The sequence below is a fragment of the Vipera ursinii genome (genome assembly GCF_947247035.1).
Source record: "Vipera ursinii genome assembly, chromosome: 2".
NCBI lineage: Eukaryota > Metazoa > Chordata > Lepidosauria > Squamata > Viperidae > Vipera > Vipera ursinii.
Genome location: NC_139513.1, coordinates 175477609 through 175497302, shown reverse-complemented (window position 1 = coordinate 175497302; position 19694 = coordinate 175477609). Strand labels below are relative to the sequence as shown.

The following is a 19694-nucleotide window of genomic DNA, read 5'->3' as shown; positions in this document are numbered from 1 at the left end:
CTTGTGAAAGCCATTATCAGTGCTACTTCTGCAAAGACTATGAAGTGAAGGAATAATCAGCCCAAATATCAAATAGTTCTGATTCAACCAGTTAGAGAATACTGACAATAGTAGTTGGCAATGTCCATCCTAGGAAGCTCTTTGGAAATATTTCCCATTGTTTCAAGAACAGAATCCCTTAGTCTGCCTTGAAATCTATTTGTGAAATATTCCCCTCAAAGATTATAATCATTGGAGATCCCATTGCGTATCTATGTACCTGAGAATATTTACAATTTGAAAATTTCTCCAGATAACTTTCCTTAATTTGTAGTTGTGTGATTTGCATTTCATAGCTTCTTGGTCTATCTTAGAAGAGTACGGTAAATTTTAAATAATAATTTGGTTAATCTCATCAATCACAAATGAAATCCTTTTAAATTTACTACCATATTTTCAAATTGTTCTATTGAAATATGTATGTACAAAAATATAGGGTAAACTGTTTTAAATATGCTGAAATGTGATGAAAAGCTCAGATGAAATACTAAGTTTGTATTTGTATTTAAATTTGGTTTGCAAAAGTCAGTTGAAGCATTCACTGAGGATTGCCAGACCTTTAATTTGTGTTTAAATATATTTTCTAATTCTCTATCAGCTGTTGTGAATAGATTAGTGTCCATCTTTTGTGAATTATACAGTTAATTCTCATCATTGTAGTTATATTAAATTATCACAAAGACTGATTTAGTGAATACTGAAACCTCTGAGAGTGTCGAGTGACTATATTTTTCACTCCTCCGCATATCCACGAATGACGGTGAAAGCTCTCTGAGTACTGATTTTGCAGTTACAAATAAATTTTGAGTAGGGAATTAGCAAATAACAGAATAGTCTCAGGAAATTCATTCTGGGTCTTGCATCAACAATGAAGATTTGCATTTAGAACTTAGGTATGATGATGAGAATAGAACCTCTTCCCCCTGTGTTGTATGCAGCAGAACCTTCCTTTCACAAATCAGATTTTTATGGTAGACAGTTCCTATATATTTTCAATAATAGCCCAAGAATATTAATCTATGTACAGAGTTTCAGAAGATATGATATGAACTCTGCATCACAGCCTTGCACGGACCTGTAAGGGTGAGATTCCAGGCCATATGGAAATTAAATATAATAGATTGCTTAATTCTTTTGCTTATATTAATAATAACTGAAAATAGTTTAAGAAGAGTTAAACATCTGTCTGACCCAAGATGAAGGCTGCTTCTAACATGTTAGGGCAGGTTTGGGCTTCAGTTTAATACCTGAATGAAAGGCCACCAGAGAATTCAGGGTTGCAGGCAGGACTAGAAAGTTTTAAAAAAAATACCAGAAGAAAGCAGTGGCATACCGTTTTAGCACTTTGCCAAAAATTGCCTATGGATTATTATAATTATTTGTACTCCAGGCTATCATGCTTTGTTTCATGTTTTTAATTACATGTTTCAATGTTGTAAGCTGCCCAGAATCTATTGGATAATACCTTTAATAAAAATGATAAAATAATAATGAATATAGATAAGTTTATAAAATCACGATGAGAGAAGCTTCATGACATACCGGTATTTCTTTTACATTTTTACATGACAATATTTAGCTTCAGCTGGATTTTGTCACAGCAGAAATTTACTGCAGGGAGATTAGAAAAGGTTGGAAAATTAGAGAAGATTGGGAAGAGGTTAGAAAAAAGAGCCAGCTTGATCTAGTGGTTAAGGCATCAGGCTAGAAACTAGGAGAGACTAGTCTAAGTGACCTTGGGCCAGTCATTCTCCCTCTCAGCCCAACTCACTTCACAGAGTTGTTGCTGTAGGAAAAATAGGAGGAAGGAATATTAGATACTTTCAATGCTTTGAGTTATTTATAAAAAATAATAAAGGCAGGACTAAAAAAAAATCTGCCCGATAATTTTCAGTGCAACGTTATTTGACTTTTGTGTAAAGAGCATATTATACTAATGTCTCCACGGCCAGGGTTCAGCAATTTTTTGGGGTTAAGGATAGATCTTGCTAGCTGGCAGCCAGTGTAGCTCATGTAGCAGTGGTGACACACAAGCACAACAAGAAGTACCTATTATTGTTTCCAACCCTGTGCTTTGAATTAGCAGTAGCTTCTGGATGATCTTCAACGACAGCCCTTCGTAGAGTACATGGCAATACTCCAATTATGACGTGATCACGACATGAGTGACTGCCTCCAGGACTTCCCAGTTGATAAAGGGGCACGTGCAACGGGCATATAAGACGTACCTGTGCAAAGGCCCTCCTATAGGCAGTAGCTGTGAGCCCAGGAGTCTCAAATGGGAAAGTACAACCCCATCCAAAACCAAAGATGGAAATGTCTCCTGATCCTAGGGTCCAAGCAGCCACAGGCATTCAGTCTCGTCAGGATGGGCGGAAGTCTGTTCCTCCCCATCCAGTTATAGGGTGGGGAGGATCCCAAGTGTTCCCATATAGAACACAAACACGTCACCTTTATTAAAACAATTTACCTGTTAAGAATTATAATCTAGGTTATGTTCTTATTTATGCCTTAAATAAAATACACTTACGCTCCCTTTCCACAAGTACAATATTTTCAGGCAAAAGACACAAACAACTCACTTCCTTAGTTGTAGTCTGCAAATCAGAAAAGATTATTTCCACCTAAAATGTAAAACTAAGTTTGCAACTTCCACAGGAGATAAAGGTTCCTTGGTATCTCAAAGATGATTTAAATTGAGGAATTTGCTTATTGCACATTGATATAAAGCTAATGGGCAATAGTGAGGTTCAAGAAAATAGACTTAGTAAATGAATGGTCATGTCTGTCCATTGGCACTTCTTGCGGAGTAAAAAGTTTTGTCAAATTCTGTAATCCCTATAATCTGAAGGCTGCTTCAAGCAATTTAACATATTTTTAGCAGGTTCTTCTGTGGTGCCTCTTCTGACTCTGTTTCCATCTATTTGCTTTCATGTCTTAAACAATAACTCTTATTTCCAGGTGACTTGTTTTGATTATTTGTCAAATAAACCTAACTTTTTATCTATATTTTCATATCAGAGAGGCTCATTATGACATTGTGAGAATTTCCACCCTAAATATAAAATTGTCTGCTGTTAGAGATACCAGAATATATAGGATTTTCATACCTACCCAAACTGAAACCAGTTTTGTGAACACATATTAGGAAACTTTCCACAGCCGGAGTCTCCAACAGATGTTGAATCGTTGATTGTGGCCACTACAAATTCTAGTCTGTCTAGATGGCACAGAGAGGGGAAAGTGTGTTTTACAAGATGTTAATTCTTTTAATGAATTGAAAGGAACCGGTTTGTCACTGAGAAGTTCAGCTATTCTCAAGTCAGCCATTTGCACAATGATATTGATTATGCCGATCATTCTTCACATTGCAAGAGTACTTCAAGGGAACAGTTTTGAAATCCTGCCTATTAAATTGTATTTTCTAAGAACACAAATACATCCAGAAGCCCAGTGCAGATGGCCCAGTGTGACTTCCTCTGCCCTTTTTCCCCTCATGTTGAGCATGTCAAATGAGACACCCGTGAAATGTGAACTGCTCCTTTGCGATTATAATCGGGTGAACAGCCGGCATCCGCCACCCAATCCTGAGAAGAACAGAGAATGTACCTACTCTGATGCAAATGTTTATTCGAAATCAATCTGCCTGGAGCTTTAGTAGGAACAAATGGGGATTACTTGGCCAAGGTTTCAGTTTATAAAAGGCAAGCCTGTTTTATTTTCAAGGAAAACAGCCGTTAGAGCTGAAACCTTTCAGGAGCTTCGTCATGTATTATGATTGCCTTTATGCAATGCCTTTTGATCGTAAGTACTTCTGAAGGGATTTCTGCTTAGTACCTCTTGGTTTATATCAGAGATAGATCCTTTACAAACCACCTGCTGTCTTTGTTCTCTTGCAAGCAAGCCTATGGTGGCCAACAGAATTACAGCATACTGTAGAAGAAGTTGTTCAAAGCGGAAGACACTGCTCTCAGCAGAGAAAGCTTCTTGATTATCATAGTAGTTCTTTGAACTACCCTTGCTTTTGGAAGAGAAATGTATGCACTGCTTTGGATTATATCTCAAAATCCGGAAGGAAATGAAAGGTAGCATCTTCAGAAAATAGTAGGAAACAATTTTTTATGACCATAACATCATTGAGGGTGGATGAACGCCAGGAGCTCAATGTCCCGATGTAATTGCAGATGCATATAGATAAGTGAGCTTGCTGTACCAGAGACGGCTATATTCCCGTTTGCCTTTAGAGAAACATATGCTTCCAGGGATGGATATAGAAAGGAAACACCTGCCAAATAAACTCCCCCTCCCCTCACAAAAAATGAAGATTAAAAAAAAACTTCGCTGGGGTAAGAGTAAGCAAGGTTTTGATTGTTACTATTATAAAAGGGTTACTTGAGCACTGTTGCACCAAGTGGCTTACTAAGCGTATTCAATTTAAGAGATGTCTAGGAGATCCAACTTTCCCAGATAACTTCTGCCCACCCAGTCCAGATGGCCAGAAAGTGCCTGCTGAAAGTCTCCATTCTGGGGCATAGTTGGAGGGCATTTTCCCTCCTATGGTCTAACCTAATGAAGGATGCCAATGGTCCCAATCCTGTGATTTCCCGAGGCTTGTGAAATCCTGACTTTTCAGATGAGGGGTGGCTTTGAAGATTGATTGTTTGTGGAACAGTGGCTTGTTTTTTTATGTTACGTTATTTCTATTAATCCTAACTGGTTATAATTCATCGCACAGTCAGATAGATGTTGAGACTGGATTTGGCATTTTTATCTAGGATCCTATACATTATCTGGAGTCCTTCAGTCTGATTCTCTTTATTTAAATCCAATAAATAAATATATACAATAAAACTTTTAAAGGAGTTTCTAAAATAAAGGGAGGGGAGGGATTTGCTTTACACGACAAATATTGCACAACTTTTAAATATGAAACTTTGTGACGAAGGAGCAATGTAGTGGGGGAAGGTATCTTCATTTCTGGGTAAATATATATGAATTGCTTTATTACCATTACAAAGAGTAATGACAAACTGCTGGGAATTATAACAGCTTCCAGCAAAAACATGCTGGGGAGATCTCATATAGACTTTTCTTAACAAGAACTGTGCATTTGAAGTCTAGGACAATCATCTGAAAACATGCTTAGAGGTTAGAGCAGGGGTGTCAAACTCAATTTCATTGAGGGCCGCATCAGCATTGTGGTTGCCCTCAGGGGGCCGGGTGGGTGTGGCCTGGGTGGGCGTGGTCTACTGGGTGGGCGTGGCTAGAGTGCGTATGGCCTACTGGGTGGGCTTGGCCAGCTCTACATCATTCGTATCAAGGGTGCCTATGGGGGCCTGGGCAGGAGTGGGACAGATCTAGGGTTCTCTGGTAGGAGGGTCTCTGGGCCAGGGCCAAGGCAGTGGGGGCTGTTCCATCACTGTTTCCAGGATGGCTTCGCGGGCCACATGAAACCGCTTTGCGGGCCGGATCTGGCCCCCGGGCCTTGTGTTTGACATGTCTGGGTTAGAGTGTTCTGGTGAGGAAAATGAATTGCTACGTTTGAATAATACCTGCTCTCATCTTAGGAGCTGGCTGTTCTGTGTAATTTAATTGCCAATATGAATTGTCAGTGAAAGCCAGCTGGGTGACTTTGAGCCAGTCGCTCTGTCTCTGCCTAACCTACCTCAGAGGGTTGTTGTGGGAAAAAGAGGAGGAAAGTGTGTTGGATATGTTTACCACCTTATCTATAGAAGTAATAAAGATAGAACACAAATAATAACATAAAATAAAATAATATTTTCGTCTCAAATATTAGTCTGGATAGGCAGCAGTTCATACATATGTAGTTATAGAATTATAAAGTTGAAGTAAGCCATTTCAAAGATTAAAGCCTTCCCAAGTGATATCGGTCTAATCTCTTCTTGTTGTTGTTGTTAGTTGCGAAGTCGTGTCCGACCCATCGCGACCCTATGGACAATGTTCCTCCAGGCCTTCCTGTCCTCTACCATCTTCTGGAGTCCATTTAAGCTCACGCCTACTGCTTCAGTGACTCCATCCAGCCACCTCATTCTCTGTCATCCCCTTCTTCTATTGCCCTCAATCTTTCCCAGCATTAGGCTCTTCTCCAGTGAGTCCTTCCTTCTCATTAGATGGCCAAAGTATTTGAGTTTTAGCTTCAGGATCTGGCCTTCTAAAGAGCAGTCAGGGTTGATCTCCTCTAGGACTGACCGGTTTGATCGCCTTGCAATCTCTTCTTATTCTCCTTTCAAAAGAAGTGCCTTTACAAGTAACTCAAACAATTTCTTGGAGCAGTGCTTCTTCTTCTGTTAGCATGGAATGGGACAACTGCACGGCCAACTCGCCATGGCCAACTTGCGGCAGAACAACTTGCGGCGGGACAATGAAACAATTTAATTATCTAAAATAATTTTGAAAATATTTTAATTTTTGTCATTCACATTTCATTTGATCTCTCCTTTTGCTTCTTTCCTTTCTTTGCTATTAGTGTAACTCTTGTTCCATGGCACATTGTCCTATTATAAGTTGGCCGTGGTGAGTTGTCCTGTGGCGAGTTGTCCTAGACCCATGTCAGCAAGAGTTCAGCTTGTGAAAAAGGATCCTGGATCCCTTGTAGAGTACAAAAAATAATAAAGCAATAACTTGATAAGCTGTAACTGCTGGAATAGGAAAAGGTGTTTTGTTAACTTTTCAGAGAGCTAGGTTGTAGGGACAGTATTGGACTCCTGTTGGTCACATGGCTCTTAAGTGTTGAATGAATACTAAAATTCCTGGTTGTTCCTTCACTTCAGAGAATGAGTTCCACTTTCTGCTCTTTCTTCCATTTTTTTTGAGATGTAATTGTAAAGTTGGGATTTTCTTGGGGAAGTTTGTCTAATATATTCCTGCCTTTCAATAGAAGGCTCCATGAGGCCCAGTGACACCGTTTCAGAGTCCAGTCCAGCGTCCACAGCTACACAGTCAGGAGTGCCAACTCAGGTGGTCCAACAAGTCCAGGGCACTCAGCAGGTATGTGGCTCAACTGAGAGTCTTGCTATTAATGTGACATAGATATACTAAAGCAATCAGAGGAAGTCTGACGCATGTTTCCAGATATGTTTCATAACAGTATAAGAGACATGAGATACAATGAGTAAAAACAAAAGGCATATTGGGTAAGCTGGTCTCCAAAGTAGGTAAGAATAGGAGAATGTTTGCTTGTTTCTCTCCTAACTTTTTGTTTCTTGAATAATCAAGATGGTTTAAGATGATAAAAATACAAAATATCAGCTACAGTAACATTAATACAGTTGATATGAGAATTAATTACTGAAATAACTGTTAAAAGCCTGACTGCTGAGAGAGTGAGAGCCAGATGTATTTCCCTAGGGAGTGTGCTCCATGTTTTGGGATTTATGCAGGAGAACTGTCAGTCTTTTAGTGACAAGACAATCTTCAAAAGATCAGTAAAATCTCACCAGCTAATCTAAGTAGCCAAGCAGGTTTATTTTTGGAGAGGTATATGTAAATAGTTAGTTTTAATGGCTTTAAAAGTCAGTATCAATGGATTGGATTGTGTTGGAATGCAACTAGTAGGTAGTGCAAGTATCATATCTATGCTTTTCACTGACAATAATTTACCTACTATACTTTGTATTAGTTGAAGGTTTTGAAAACTGTTCTTTTAAAGAATAGCTTGCATACAGCTCATTGCACTTGTCAAGCAAGGCAAGTTGTAACCAAGGCACAGGTAACGATTGCTAAAGGCAGCCTGTTCAGGAAGGGTCACATTTGGCTCACTAACTGCAATTTGTGATCATGCTCCTTCTACTGCTGTACAACTCCAACTCAAAGAAGTCTCACTTTAGTTCCAGAGTCCCTACCAACAGCAATTCTGTGTTATTTATTTAAAGGATTTATATAGCTGCCCATCTTGGAGCACAACTCTGGGTGCTTCAGAACAATAAAACTACAAATCATAAAAACCAATAAATCATGAAAACACAAACTAAAAACCAGCCCCCATCCCAAGCACCTCAGTCATCCCAACCATCCACGGGCTCCCATTACACTACTCCAGAATACCCCAGCTATTCATCTCCACCCCGAACCAACCCAGTGATGCCCTCGATGTGATGTCCCGTTGTCTGGAAGCGGTACAGATTTGGATGGGAGAAAACAGGCTTCGACTCAACCCGGCCAAGACTGAGTGGCTGTACATACCGTCATCTCGTTTAGTCCAAGAGGTTCCATCTCTGACTATAGGAGGAGAGATGTTACCTCCCATTGATAGAGCACGCAATCTGGGCGTCCTCCTAGATTCACGACTCAGTTTTGAAGATCACATTGGAGCCGTGGCTAGGGGGGCATTTGCACAGATTCGTCTTATATACCAATTGCGCCCCTTTTTGGACCGAGATGCCCTACGTACAGTCACCCACGCACTCGTTACCTCCCGTATTGATTACTGTAATGCTCTCTACATGGGGCTGCCCTTGAAGACCACCCGGAGGCTTCAGCTGGTGCAGAATGCAGCTGCACGGGTTGTGATGGGAGCTCCCCGATACTCCCATATTACACCCCTCCTGCATGAGCTGCATTGGCTACCAGTTGCCCTCCGGGTGAGATTTAAGGTGCTGGTACTTACCTTTAAAGCCCTACATGGCTTAGGTCCGGGATACTTGCAGGACCGTCTGCTGCCGGGAACAAATTCCCATCGTCCAGTACGCTCACACAGAGAAGGCCTCCTCAGGGTACCGTCAGCTAGGCAATGTCGGCTGGCGACCCCCAGGGGGAGGGCCTTCTCTGTGGGAGCGCCAACCCTATGGAATCAGCTCCCCCCTGAGCTTTGGATGGCCCAAAACCTCCAATTCTTTCGCCGCAGCCTCAAAACACACCTGTTCCACCAGGCTGACCTAGACTGACAGGCATTTTAATTAATTTATATTTAGTATTTTTAATTCATTTTTTAAATTCTCTAATTTTAATTTATTGCACTGATGTTCTCAATTTCATTTTTATCTTGATTTCTATACTTATTATATGTTTTGTTGTTAGCCGCCCTGAGTCCTTCGGGAGATAGGGCGGGATATAAATCCCATCAATAAATAAATAAATAAATAAATACTCCAGTGCTTGAGTAAAGAGTCAGATCTTAATGGTCTTCTGGAAAGCTAAAAGAGTTGGGGTTTGACAGATTGCTGGGTAGAGGGTATTTCACCAGGTAGGGGCAGCTATTGGAAAAGCACTTCTATTCTTCTCTAGTTTTAATTGTTCTATCTCATCCATTTGAATATCAAAATTAAGTAATACACAAATGTACTGATTAATTCATTGGAATTAGAAAAGTAAGAGAAAATAGAGCTGGGTGTCAACAGCATACCAAGGACAGTACAAAACTGTCCTTGGTGGAGCAGTGGGCTAATGCCTCCTTAAGTAACACCAGCTGCCTGCAATTAGTGCAGGTTCGAGTCCCACCGGGCTCAAGGTTGACTCAGCCTTCCATCCTTCTGAGGTAGGTAAAATGAGGACCCAAGATTGTTGGGGGCAATAAGCTGACTTTGTAATAATGCCGCTTTGGGGGGGCGAAAGCCCTAATAAGCAGGCATAATGAAGGCTATTGCTAAGCACATTGGTTTGTGCTTCTTAGATTGTAAACCGCCCTGAGTCTTTGGAGAAGGGCGGGATATAAATGGGATTTTTAAAAAAAACAACCTCCAGATAATCTCCCTAGCAATTTCATGTAGATGGCGAATAGCATACAGGTAGTCCTTGACTTAACAGCCATTCATTAATGATGGGCCAAGGTTATAGTGGCCTTGGAAAGGCCCTTTATAGTCTGTAAAGTAATTCCAATCATCACAACATTGCCTGCCTCCCCACAATCAAGTGATCACAGCCAGCTCACCTTTACACCTGGCATCTTCTGATGTAGCGCTTAAGCTAAAATGACCAGAACGGTCCAATACCATATTTGAACAAAATTCCAATTAAAATATATATTTGAAGTTACAAGGCTATTGGTTTCTCAAACATTTTGCCTTAGAATGCAGTAGTAAAGTCTAACTTTTAATTAATGAGACAGTCACTTGTCTGATATGATAGAGGTTCTGCTTGAGCAGGGGGCTGGACTAGAACTACGAGGTCCCTTCCAGCTCTATTCTATTCTATTTTGGATCAAGAAAGGCCTTTTTCCAGCAAAGATTCTTACAAAAGTCCATTTAAGGTAACAGGGACATGTACCATACTTAAAGAAGCATTAATCACCTCTCTCAACCATGGAACCAGTCCCAGTCTGATACTGACTCTACTGGGTGGGGCAAGGATTAAGCACGCACTTGGAGGCCCCTTAGCTATCTGCACATGCATTTCACATCATCAAGCTGAACTGTCAAGCTGAAAAGGATCTATATGAAGCTGACAAGGTTACCTTCATATGATTTGCTCCCAAATTGGAGTTTAAATCAAAATAACCCTATGACTTTGTCTGCAAAGAATGTTGAAGGTTGCTCACAGGGAGCCTCCATCGGTTCCAGCTTTCCTCCATCCACCTCTTCGTAGACAGGGTTGATGGGAATAGAAAACATTGTTACCCTGTTCAGTGGAAATGATGTGGACACCGAAAAAAAGACCCTCTTTACTACATGCACTACTGCAGGGTAGATTTCAAATTCTGCCTGTACTAAACTGTATAATCCAATTCATTATGAATTCCTCCTCCTGCACCTCGCCCTCTGCTTTAGTATCTTGTATTTTGTTCTTGATTATAATACAAGAGACAAGAGAAGCAGATGATCTCAAATTGGAAGTGGCATTCTTTTTCTGAAATGCTTTTGGTTTTGCAACTGAGAACACGGGGTTTTCGCTCAACTTGAAATCCTGAAATAACAAAAACAATATTTTACAGGTAGTCCTCAACTTAAAACAGTTTGTTTAGTGACTGTTCAAAGTTACGAGAGCACTGAAAAAAGTGACTTATGATCATTTTTCGTACTTACGACCACTGCAGTATCCCCCATGGTCATATGATCGAAATTCAGATGCTTGGCAACAGGTTCATATGTATGACAGTTGCAGAGTCCCTGGGCCACCATATCACTTTCTGAAACCTTCTGACAAGCAAAGTCAATGGGGAAGCCAGATTCACTTAACAACCGTGTTACTAACTTAACAACTGCAATGATTCACTTACCAAATGCAGCAAGAAAGGTGGTAAAATGGGACAAACTCACTTAACAAATGTCTCACTTAGCAACAGATGTTTTGGGCTCCGTTGTGGTCAAAAGTTGAGGAGTACCTATACTGGCTTTTCTATATAATGAACTTCAAATTCCGGAGTAAGAAAAATAAAGTGATTAAGGCTAAAAGTCTTGTTTTTTTATTCTGCTCTCTTCTGTGCAGAGGTTATTGGTTCAAGCCAGTGTACAAACAAAACCTGGAACTGTATCTCCTCTGCAGCTTACAAGTGTGCAAGTTCCCCCACAGGTGAGTCTCATTTCTTTTACTGATGCTACTTTAAACAGTTGGAAATGTGTTGAAGCATTCTCCTTTGTCCAGCAACATGCCTTCAGGACAATATTCAGGTGCTTCATATATTGCTGTAAAAATGTGCTGTATTTATAGTTCTTTTTCTGTTATCAGATGTAGCTGCATTATGGTACTAGCTTAAGCTACCATGTTTATCCCAAGAAATCTCATGAATTGCTTTGTAAAGGCTGCTAAGTAATAAAACACTCTGCACAGTCTTCACAAAATGCATATTAGTTTATTTGATTCATACCTCATTTTTCCATATGGCAGGAAGAGCAAGGCATGTAATGCTGAAAGAGATTAACAAAGATTAAGAATTAAAGTACGATTAAGATGAATACTTGAAGTAAATCTTAAATTATTTTATAAAGAAGAAAAAGTAGAGACATCAAAGATTAAAACCAGTATCTTAAATAATGTTCATAATGGCCACCAGTTTAGGTTTTTCAACATTAGGGTAATTCGGTCCCTATATTTTACATCAGTCTAATTGACGGAGGTGCTGAGAACTGAAGTTTGTGGACACTCTTCCAAGAGTGGCCTGATGTAAAATACAAAAGGCATAGAAGCTATTTGGTTCGGGGAAAGTGACCGATGACAATCAGAGGCAATTATGTAACCATTCCCATTGCTATTGTCACTGCCTTGAGATCCAGAGGCAGCCGAGGACCAAATAGCGCCCTCACACTGTGGAATTCTTCTCCCAAGGAGAATACAACTGTAGGCTGAAAGGCAGTCTTAGGACCAAGTTCCCTGTTAATAACGTCTGGTTTAATTTTGATTTACTCACCTCGTTAAGTGTAATACAGGGAGTCACACTTACCGATCACTTGATCAGCAATCATTCAAAGCTATAACAGTGCTGAAAAATGAGACTTATTACTGCTCCTCGAAGTTATGATCATTACAAAGTCCTCACAATCACATGGCCATGATTCAGGCACTTGGCAACTGGCTTGCATTTACGGTATTTCCATTGTCGCATGGCCATGGTTGCTGTTTGCCTCCTTCACAGCTGGCTTCCAACAAGCACAGTCAAGGGGTAGCTGGCAACAAGCCACGGCCATGTGACCTGCTTAATGACTGTACCACTTAGGACTTTCAATGAAGGAAATGGTGGATATGTATCTCTGAACACTGGAGACGGTGCCAAGGCAGAAACTGCTGACTCGGTGACAAGCCTGGGCCAGCAGAGCTTTTCTGGGCAAGGCAAGACCAGAGGAGTGCCTACTTGCGCTCAGGAAGGCAGCTCATTGTAAGGACATGCGCAGGATCCAAAAGGCAACTCATGAGTAGAACACTATGAGCTGTGAAAGAAATATTAAGCTCATACCTTTGAGTGGAGTCTGCTTAAAGATACTGGGTTTGCCAAAATCTTCACCTTCTACTGCACATTTGGAATATATCAATTTTAAAAGCTACAGAGATCTGAGCAGTAGAGCATCCTTCAACCCAAATTACATTGAAAAGAAACAGAAGGATTTAAAATAATTAAAAGCAAAAAAAATGACTGGTTTGAAGTAAAAAAGCTTAAAACAAATTAAGATGATAGTTGAGTTTGGACTATTATTTACTTTAAAGCATGTAAAGCTTTAAAGCACCGGCATGCCACAGGGCTGTGTGCTTAGCCCCTACCTGTACTCTTTATACACTTATGATTGTGTATCATCTGACCCATCCACTGCGATAATCAAGTTCGCAGATGATACAACTGTGGTGGGTCTTATTACAGCATATAGGGCGGAGGTACAAAAACTATCCATATGGTGTAGTAACAACAACTTGCACCTAAACATCGGCAAGATGAAAGAGATGGTGTTAGACTTCCAGAGAAAAAAGGAGGAACCTGCCCCACTTTACATCGGGGAGGACTGTGTAGAGAGAGTTTCCTCCTTTAAATTTCTGGGAGTCTACCTCTGTGAAGATCTGACCTGGAAAGTTAACACAACCCAGGTGGCTAGAAAGGCCCAACAGAGGCTTCACATTCTTAGGGTCTTGCGGAAGAACAGGGTAGAACAACGGCTAATGACCCTCTTTTACCGGTCTACTATAGAGAGCGTCCTCTCGTATGGTATTGTGGTTTGGTATGCTGGTCTGACAGCCGCGGACAGGAAAGTATTACAGAGGGTAGTGAGCACAGCACAAGACATTGTGGGCTGTTCCCTGACACCACTGGGTGACATCGCCAGGGCTCGTTGCCTTGGAAGAGTGAGGAAGATTCTCAGGGATGACTCACACCCTGGACGGTATCTCTTTACTCTCCTACCATCCGGTAGGAGATATAGGAATATAGCCAGCCGTACCAACAGGCTGAAAAATAGCTTTTATCCGTGGGCTGTTAGGCTTTTAAATGGGACATGAACTTATGCAGAATTGACTTGGGAGGCCGGTGTGTGGTGTAGTTGGTTCACATAGTGTGGTGAGATGGAGGGTTTGTTGTCACTGTGTGTTGGGGGGAGAGAGCACGGGGGGGGGAGGCTCAGCTAATCTCAATGTACACATGTTGTACTTTGACAATAAAGGTTTATTATTATTATTATTATTATTATTATTATTATTATTATTATTATTATTATTATTGATTTTATTAAATAAATAATACATACATTGAGAGAACAAAGACCTTTCGTCAATTTGTTTATAGGGATGATTTGTTGGTTTCATTAAGCAAAGAGATAAGGGGAAAGTTATGAAAAATGATCTGATTGTAGATATCCAGAGTGCTGAATGGGACTAAAGGTGCCAAGGATATAGAAAAAGGGAATAAAAAAATGAAGAATCTGTAACAATTAACCAGTGGAACAACCTGCCTCCAGAAGTGGTGAATGCTCCAACACTGGAAGTTTTTAAGAAGAGACTGGCTAGCCACTTGTCTGAAATAGTATAGGGTTTCCTGCCTGAGCAGGGTGTTGGACTAGATGACCTCCAAGGTCCCTTCCAACTTTATTATTATTATTATTATTATTATTATTATTATTATTATTATTATACAAATAAATGAAAAATAAAATGAAAAATTTTTGCAAAATAAAACAGAAATAAATCAAGAGACGGAAAAAGATTTAGATAATGTGATACCATAGGAATTAAGATAGAGAATTGTGTTTGAGACTCTTCCAGAGGAACCTGGTGAAGACATCAAAGAGGGTTGTTGAATCTTTTGACAAAAGTTTTGGAATGGGATGCAGAAGTGGACCAAGCATACAGAATTAGCACAAGATATACAGAATTAAAAAATGTATCAAGAGATATAATTGTGCCCTTTGTCAAGAAGGGTACAAGAGATCATGTTCTGCAACATTTCAGTACTGAGATTGGGATTAATAATTCAGAAGTAATTGTGCTCAAAGATATATCTATCAGTATTGTACAAAAATAATATACTTTTTGATTGCTAAGCAGAAAAATACTATTTTGTCGGGATAAACTGCAATGAGTAATTTTAACTTTTAAGCAGCAGACGTTCCAACTTACAAAAGGCAAGAGATTTTTTGAAAGGTTTAAAGAGGAATTAGAGGAGATACAAATGGATTCAAAAGGAGTTACGCAGCTAGTACAGCAAGCAGTTATAAACTTAGAAAGTACATCATAAGCATGATTTTAAATGCCTAATGTAGAATATAAGTGGGGCATCTGCTGCCTCCAACAGAAAAAAAGTATTTGATTATTTGAAAAAGTTGAAACAAGATGTAATTTGTCTGTATTTGGGGCTGCTTTGGGTACAGCCTTCATGTTATTTTTATCAAGCTTGTTCACTGCCCTCTGGAAAGAGGAAAAACAGATATAGTTGGGCCAGTTTTAAAGAACATTTTTCATGCATATGTATATAATAGAGCGTCTTTGTATGTACAGAGGAAATGATGTGCAGCATCAGTGTAAATTGAGGCAAATAATGAAGCAGTTTTTGGCACAACCTACTGAATGTATGTAAATAGGTTGGTTGGCCCAAAGAACATAGCAACTTACCAGTTGGTCTTGCTGATTAATGATTGGCTCAACTTATCATAATTCTTCTAAAGATAATCAGACCTTTTTTATGCTAATTGTTTCAGCGGCTCGTGGTACAGAATACACCTCAAACTAGCAAAGGAGGATCAATAGCTTTGACTGTACATGGTGTGCAACAAGTCCACTCTTCACCTGAGGTGAGTGATCAAACATTCAGATTTTTCAGGTTTTGTGAAGCATATTCAGTATGTAGATGTCCTGTTTGCTGTGCATCAAAGAAACTACAGTTTGACCTTCACTGCCTTTTGGTATTGCTCATCTTCACATCTGTCTTCCAATTCTGTCTTTGTTGCTTTCCTTTCCCTGCCTGCTTTTATTTCCTTTACCTAGTTAGTCAATCCTAATTAAGTTTTCATCTCACTTTTAAATAGACCAAAAACAAGGACATAGATTTATCATCTCAGCAATACTGTTAACTGGGGGTGGGGGGAATCAACGTGTGTTGGCCACTTAAAAATCAAATAGTCTCTAAGGAAATATAACCAAATATAGTAATGAACATTAATGATGACAGTCCTTTTACTATGAAAGATAAGTTCTTTTGAAGAATTTATAAGACTGCCTGATGAACTGAAGGTTTAATATTTCACGTAATTCCAAAAAAGTACTTCAGAGTTCATGGGAAGGAGAATGTAGCACCTATCCAAAACACTTTAAAGCAATTGTATATTTTCAAAAGGGAGAAAAATAGCAAGAAAATAGGGCTGCTTTGGAAAGCTGAAGACAGATACTGCATTTGTATCATTTATATCAGGGGTGTCAAACTGCCGGCCCGTGGGCCGAATGCATCATAGCAAAACCGCGCCCACCCCATTGCCGGCAATGGCAAAGAAAGTCGTGACACGTCACGTGACGTTGTGAGTTTGACATCCCTGATCTATACGCTCAGGAATACCTGAAGCATCATTTTGGGATTGAAATCAAAGTGCTTCACAGCTACAATGAAAAGCAGAAAACAAATTCAAGACTAAAGATCTATTAACCAGGCAACAGGAACAGAATTTGGGATAGCTCCATGTGAATCCCAGTGGATGATATTCCCCTGCTGAGTGGAATGATGTTTTGTTTGCTGTTTTTAAGTTTTGTATGCTAGGGAAACAGAATTCTGCCAAATGTGCTTCCTTAGTTACTTTCCCACCCCTATCCATTGTTTTGTAAGTGGTTAATAATCTGGCTTTTCCTATCTGAAACCCATTTTATTGTGCTCCTCATAACAGAAAATTCAGTAAGTTAAAGTTAGTGTAAATCTGAGATTTCATTTTTCATTATAGGCAAGAATAGAAAACAGATCAATCTCTTCTGAAGTGCCAAATTTATTAAAAGATTTTTTGCATACATCTTCTTGAAATATAGATTGTTGCACAAGCTCTTTGTTGCTGATTACCTTATACCAAGCTTTACGTAATGGTAATTCTCAATAAATCCTAACAATTAATGTAATGCTTTAGAGCTCTCAACCCAACTCATATATGTTATGTCATTACAGTCCTTTCAATAGGCTGTTGTAAGGCTACTTTCATCCATCTTATGCAGGAAGGATAGTTGAGAGAAAATGCTTTGTATTATCAAAACAATGTGATAGTTCCTTTCCTGGGATTTTTCTGTTAATTTCTGAATCTATTCCATCTCTAGGGAATAAAGTGCAATGTGGGTCACAATTACGCTCTGCTATGCTAACATTGCTCTTACAGAATCAACACATGCCCATTAGGGTTTGTATGCATTGAACTAATTTGTTGGTGCACAGTATGAATCAAGACATTTTAGAAGCAGAAGTGAAAGAATTATAATGATAAGGATTCTAGTAAATCAATAATTTGGTCTGGCCTCAGTGATCTTTGAAAGATTGGGGAAAGATTGTTCTGATTCCATTTTGGCCTAATAACAAACAGCGAAAATTCAGTTTATCCTGGGATAAATAGCAGTTCTTGCGAAGTCCTTGCTTGGCAAATTTAAACCACATACAGGTAGTCCTCGACCTACAATCAGCTGTTCAGAAACTGTTTGAAGTTATAATGGTGCTGAAAAATGATGGTTACAACTGGTCCTCAGAGCCCACCTGTCCCAGCACCCATACACCCAAGTACACTACTCTAGGCTTGCTGCATCTCCCTCACATACCTACACATCTTTACAAACCATCACCATACCTCCCTCGTGCACCATCTCCAACCTAGGCCACACCTCTTGGATACCCCATTGTGTATCTAACCTGCCCTGCACCTCTCCGGAACCCCATCTACTCATTCATTCCTTCATGCATATTCCCTTTTACCCCTCTTGTTCCTCCCAACCAACAGGAGCCACTTACCTGCCTTCAAAGCTGGGGCTTGCAATTTCCTACTGGCTTCCTCACTGACTTTGGTGGTGGGAAGCAGGCATGAAGGTGCCTCCCTTTAATGTCTGTGGGATTCAGTTAACAATGGCAACCAGGACTGCAGCTATTTGCATTGTTAAGCAGGGTAGGCAGTCTTTGTGACTACATTGCTTGGTAGAGGAAAATCCAGTCCCTATTGCTACTGTAAGTCGAGGACTACCTATATGTAATAGGTATGTTGTCTGTTGCAGTTGATCTTACATGCATGACTCAAAAGAGGTATTTATAGCTGACCATTATAGTTTAGGCTGTATAGAGCTGTTTCAGTCTTCTGTTTCTTAAATAATGTTGGCGGGTAGGGAAAGGAAAGGACATCAGCATTTTGGTAGATGATTTCTCTTTGGTAGGTGATTATGTTTCTAAAATTGCTCAGAGGAACCGTATTGGTGTGGGCCAGCATTCTGGGGATTATTGGCTATGCTGATCTTGCATGTTAATGTAGTTTTTGGTAATAATTTAGTACTGCCATTTTTCACTTCATTAATGAAAACAACCACTGAAAGTTTTGAAGGAACCCTAGTATATTTTAAAAAACAGTTCGCTATAAGCACAAATATTGTAAAAATAAAAAAAACAACAAAAAGCAACAAAAAGGCAAGATTTTTTAAAAAAACAAAGGATCATTTTGGCAAAGAATGATGCATAAAGATAAATTCAGTATGATACCAAAATCTGAAGTTAGTCCTGTAATATTGATAATATCCAGGTTTGTCCAGCTTTCATTGGTGGTCAATCTGTAAAAACACATATGCAAATTAATTCCGTTGAACTCATTGAGATATATGACACAATTTCTCTGATTTGAGCATAGTTTTTGAATGATTCTTTCTCCTATTTTAACAAAAATCAATTCTATATTCTCAGTCTTACAAATTAAGCAATAAGCTAAAGGAATTGCCCAGATAAATAGAATGTGTTTATATACTGCTTACTTTAAGTGTACTGCTTGTTTTAATTAATTGAATATTCTTAATTTGAAGTTGAGATTTTGTTGAGATTTTGGCTCGCAGGGCAATTTTTTGCAAAGTTAATGGTGGAGCTGCAAGAAAGATTTGCTGCTGGATTCTAATTGCCCTTAGTCAAGGATTTTTCTGTATACTTGATGTTCATTTCAAACCAACAATCAGTGCTTGAGACATAGAGGTGATTCAGCTTATGGAAATGATCATGCCTAAATTTTCGGGTTGCAAAGCTCAGTTTGGTATTTCAGTGAGCTACGACAATCAAGTAGGAAGGAAATTTATTATGTTCACCGCCTTAAGTTATTTATAAAAGTAGTAAAGGCAAGATATAAGTAAATACTAAGTAAATAAAAAATAAAATAAATCTGAGGGAATATCTCAGGCCAGTCAAACACAGGTAATAGCATATTATTGAACCCACTTTGTGGCAATGATAGCTTTGAAAGAACGGTAGTTCAATAGCACTGTTTTGTTCATAAGTTACAGGTTTGCCTGGGGCTAATTTCATCTTGTCCCACACAGTGATATCAGAATCTTTCAAAGCTGCTGTGAGATAATTGTTTAACACTTTAAGGATAAATTTGTTTATATCTGTTTCAGCATTAAGAGTCCACTAGTTTACAGATCAGTCCGTGTCAGGAATAATTTCTATTTCTATGAATGTCAGTTATTGTAGTCTTACAACAAAAAAATTCTTGAAAAGATCTAGCCTATCGTTTGATTAGTTCAACTTCATCCTTCATTTTCCTTCGTGGCTTCTTCCATAGAGCACAATGCAAGAGGAGATAAATAAGATTCTT

General features: G+C 39.3%; 1 protein-coding gene across 1 annotated transcript in view; it reads left to right on the top strand.

The window, feature by feature from the left end:
• Positions 1 to 19694, top strand: part of RFX1 (regulatory factor X1) — a 60855-nt gene that overhangs the window by 7982 nt on the left and 33179 nt on the right. Inside the window, exons 4-6 of the mRNA XM_083357138.1 lie at positions 6938 to 7047; positions 11419 to 11502; positions 15600 to 15692. Coding sequence (XP_083213264.1) covers positions 6938 to 7047; positions 11419 to 11502; positions 15600 to 15692 — 287 coding nt within the window. The remainder of the gene's footprint in view (positions 1 to 6937; positions 7048 to 11418; positions 11503 to 15599; positions 15693 to 19694) is intronic.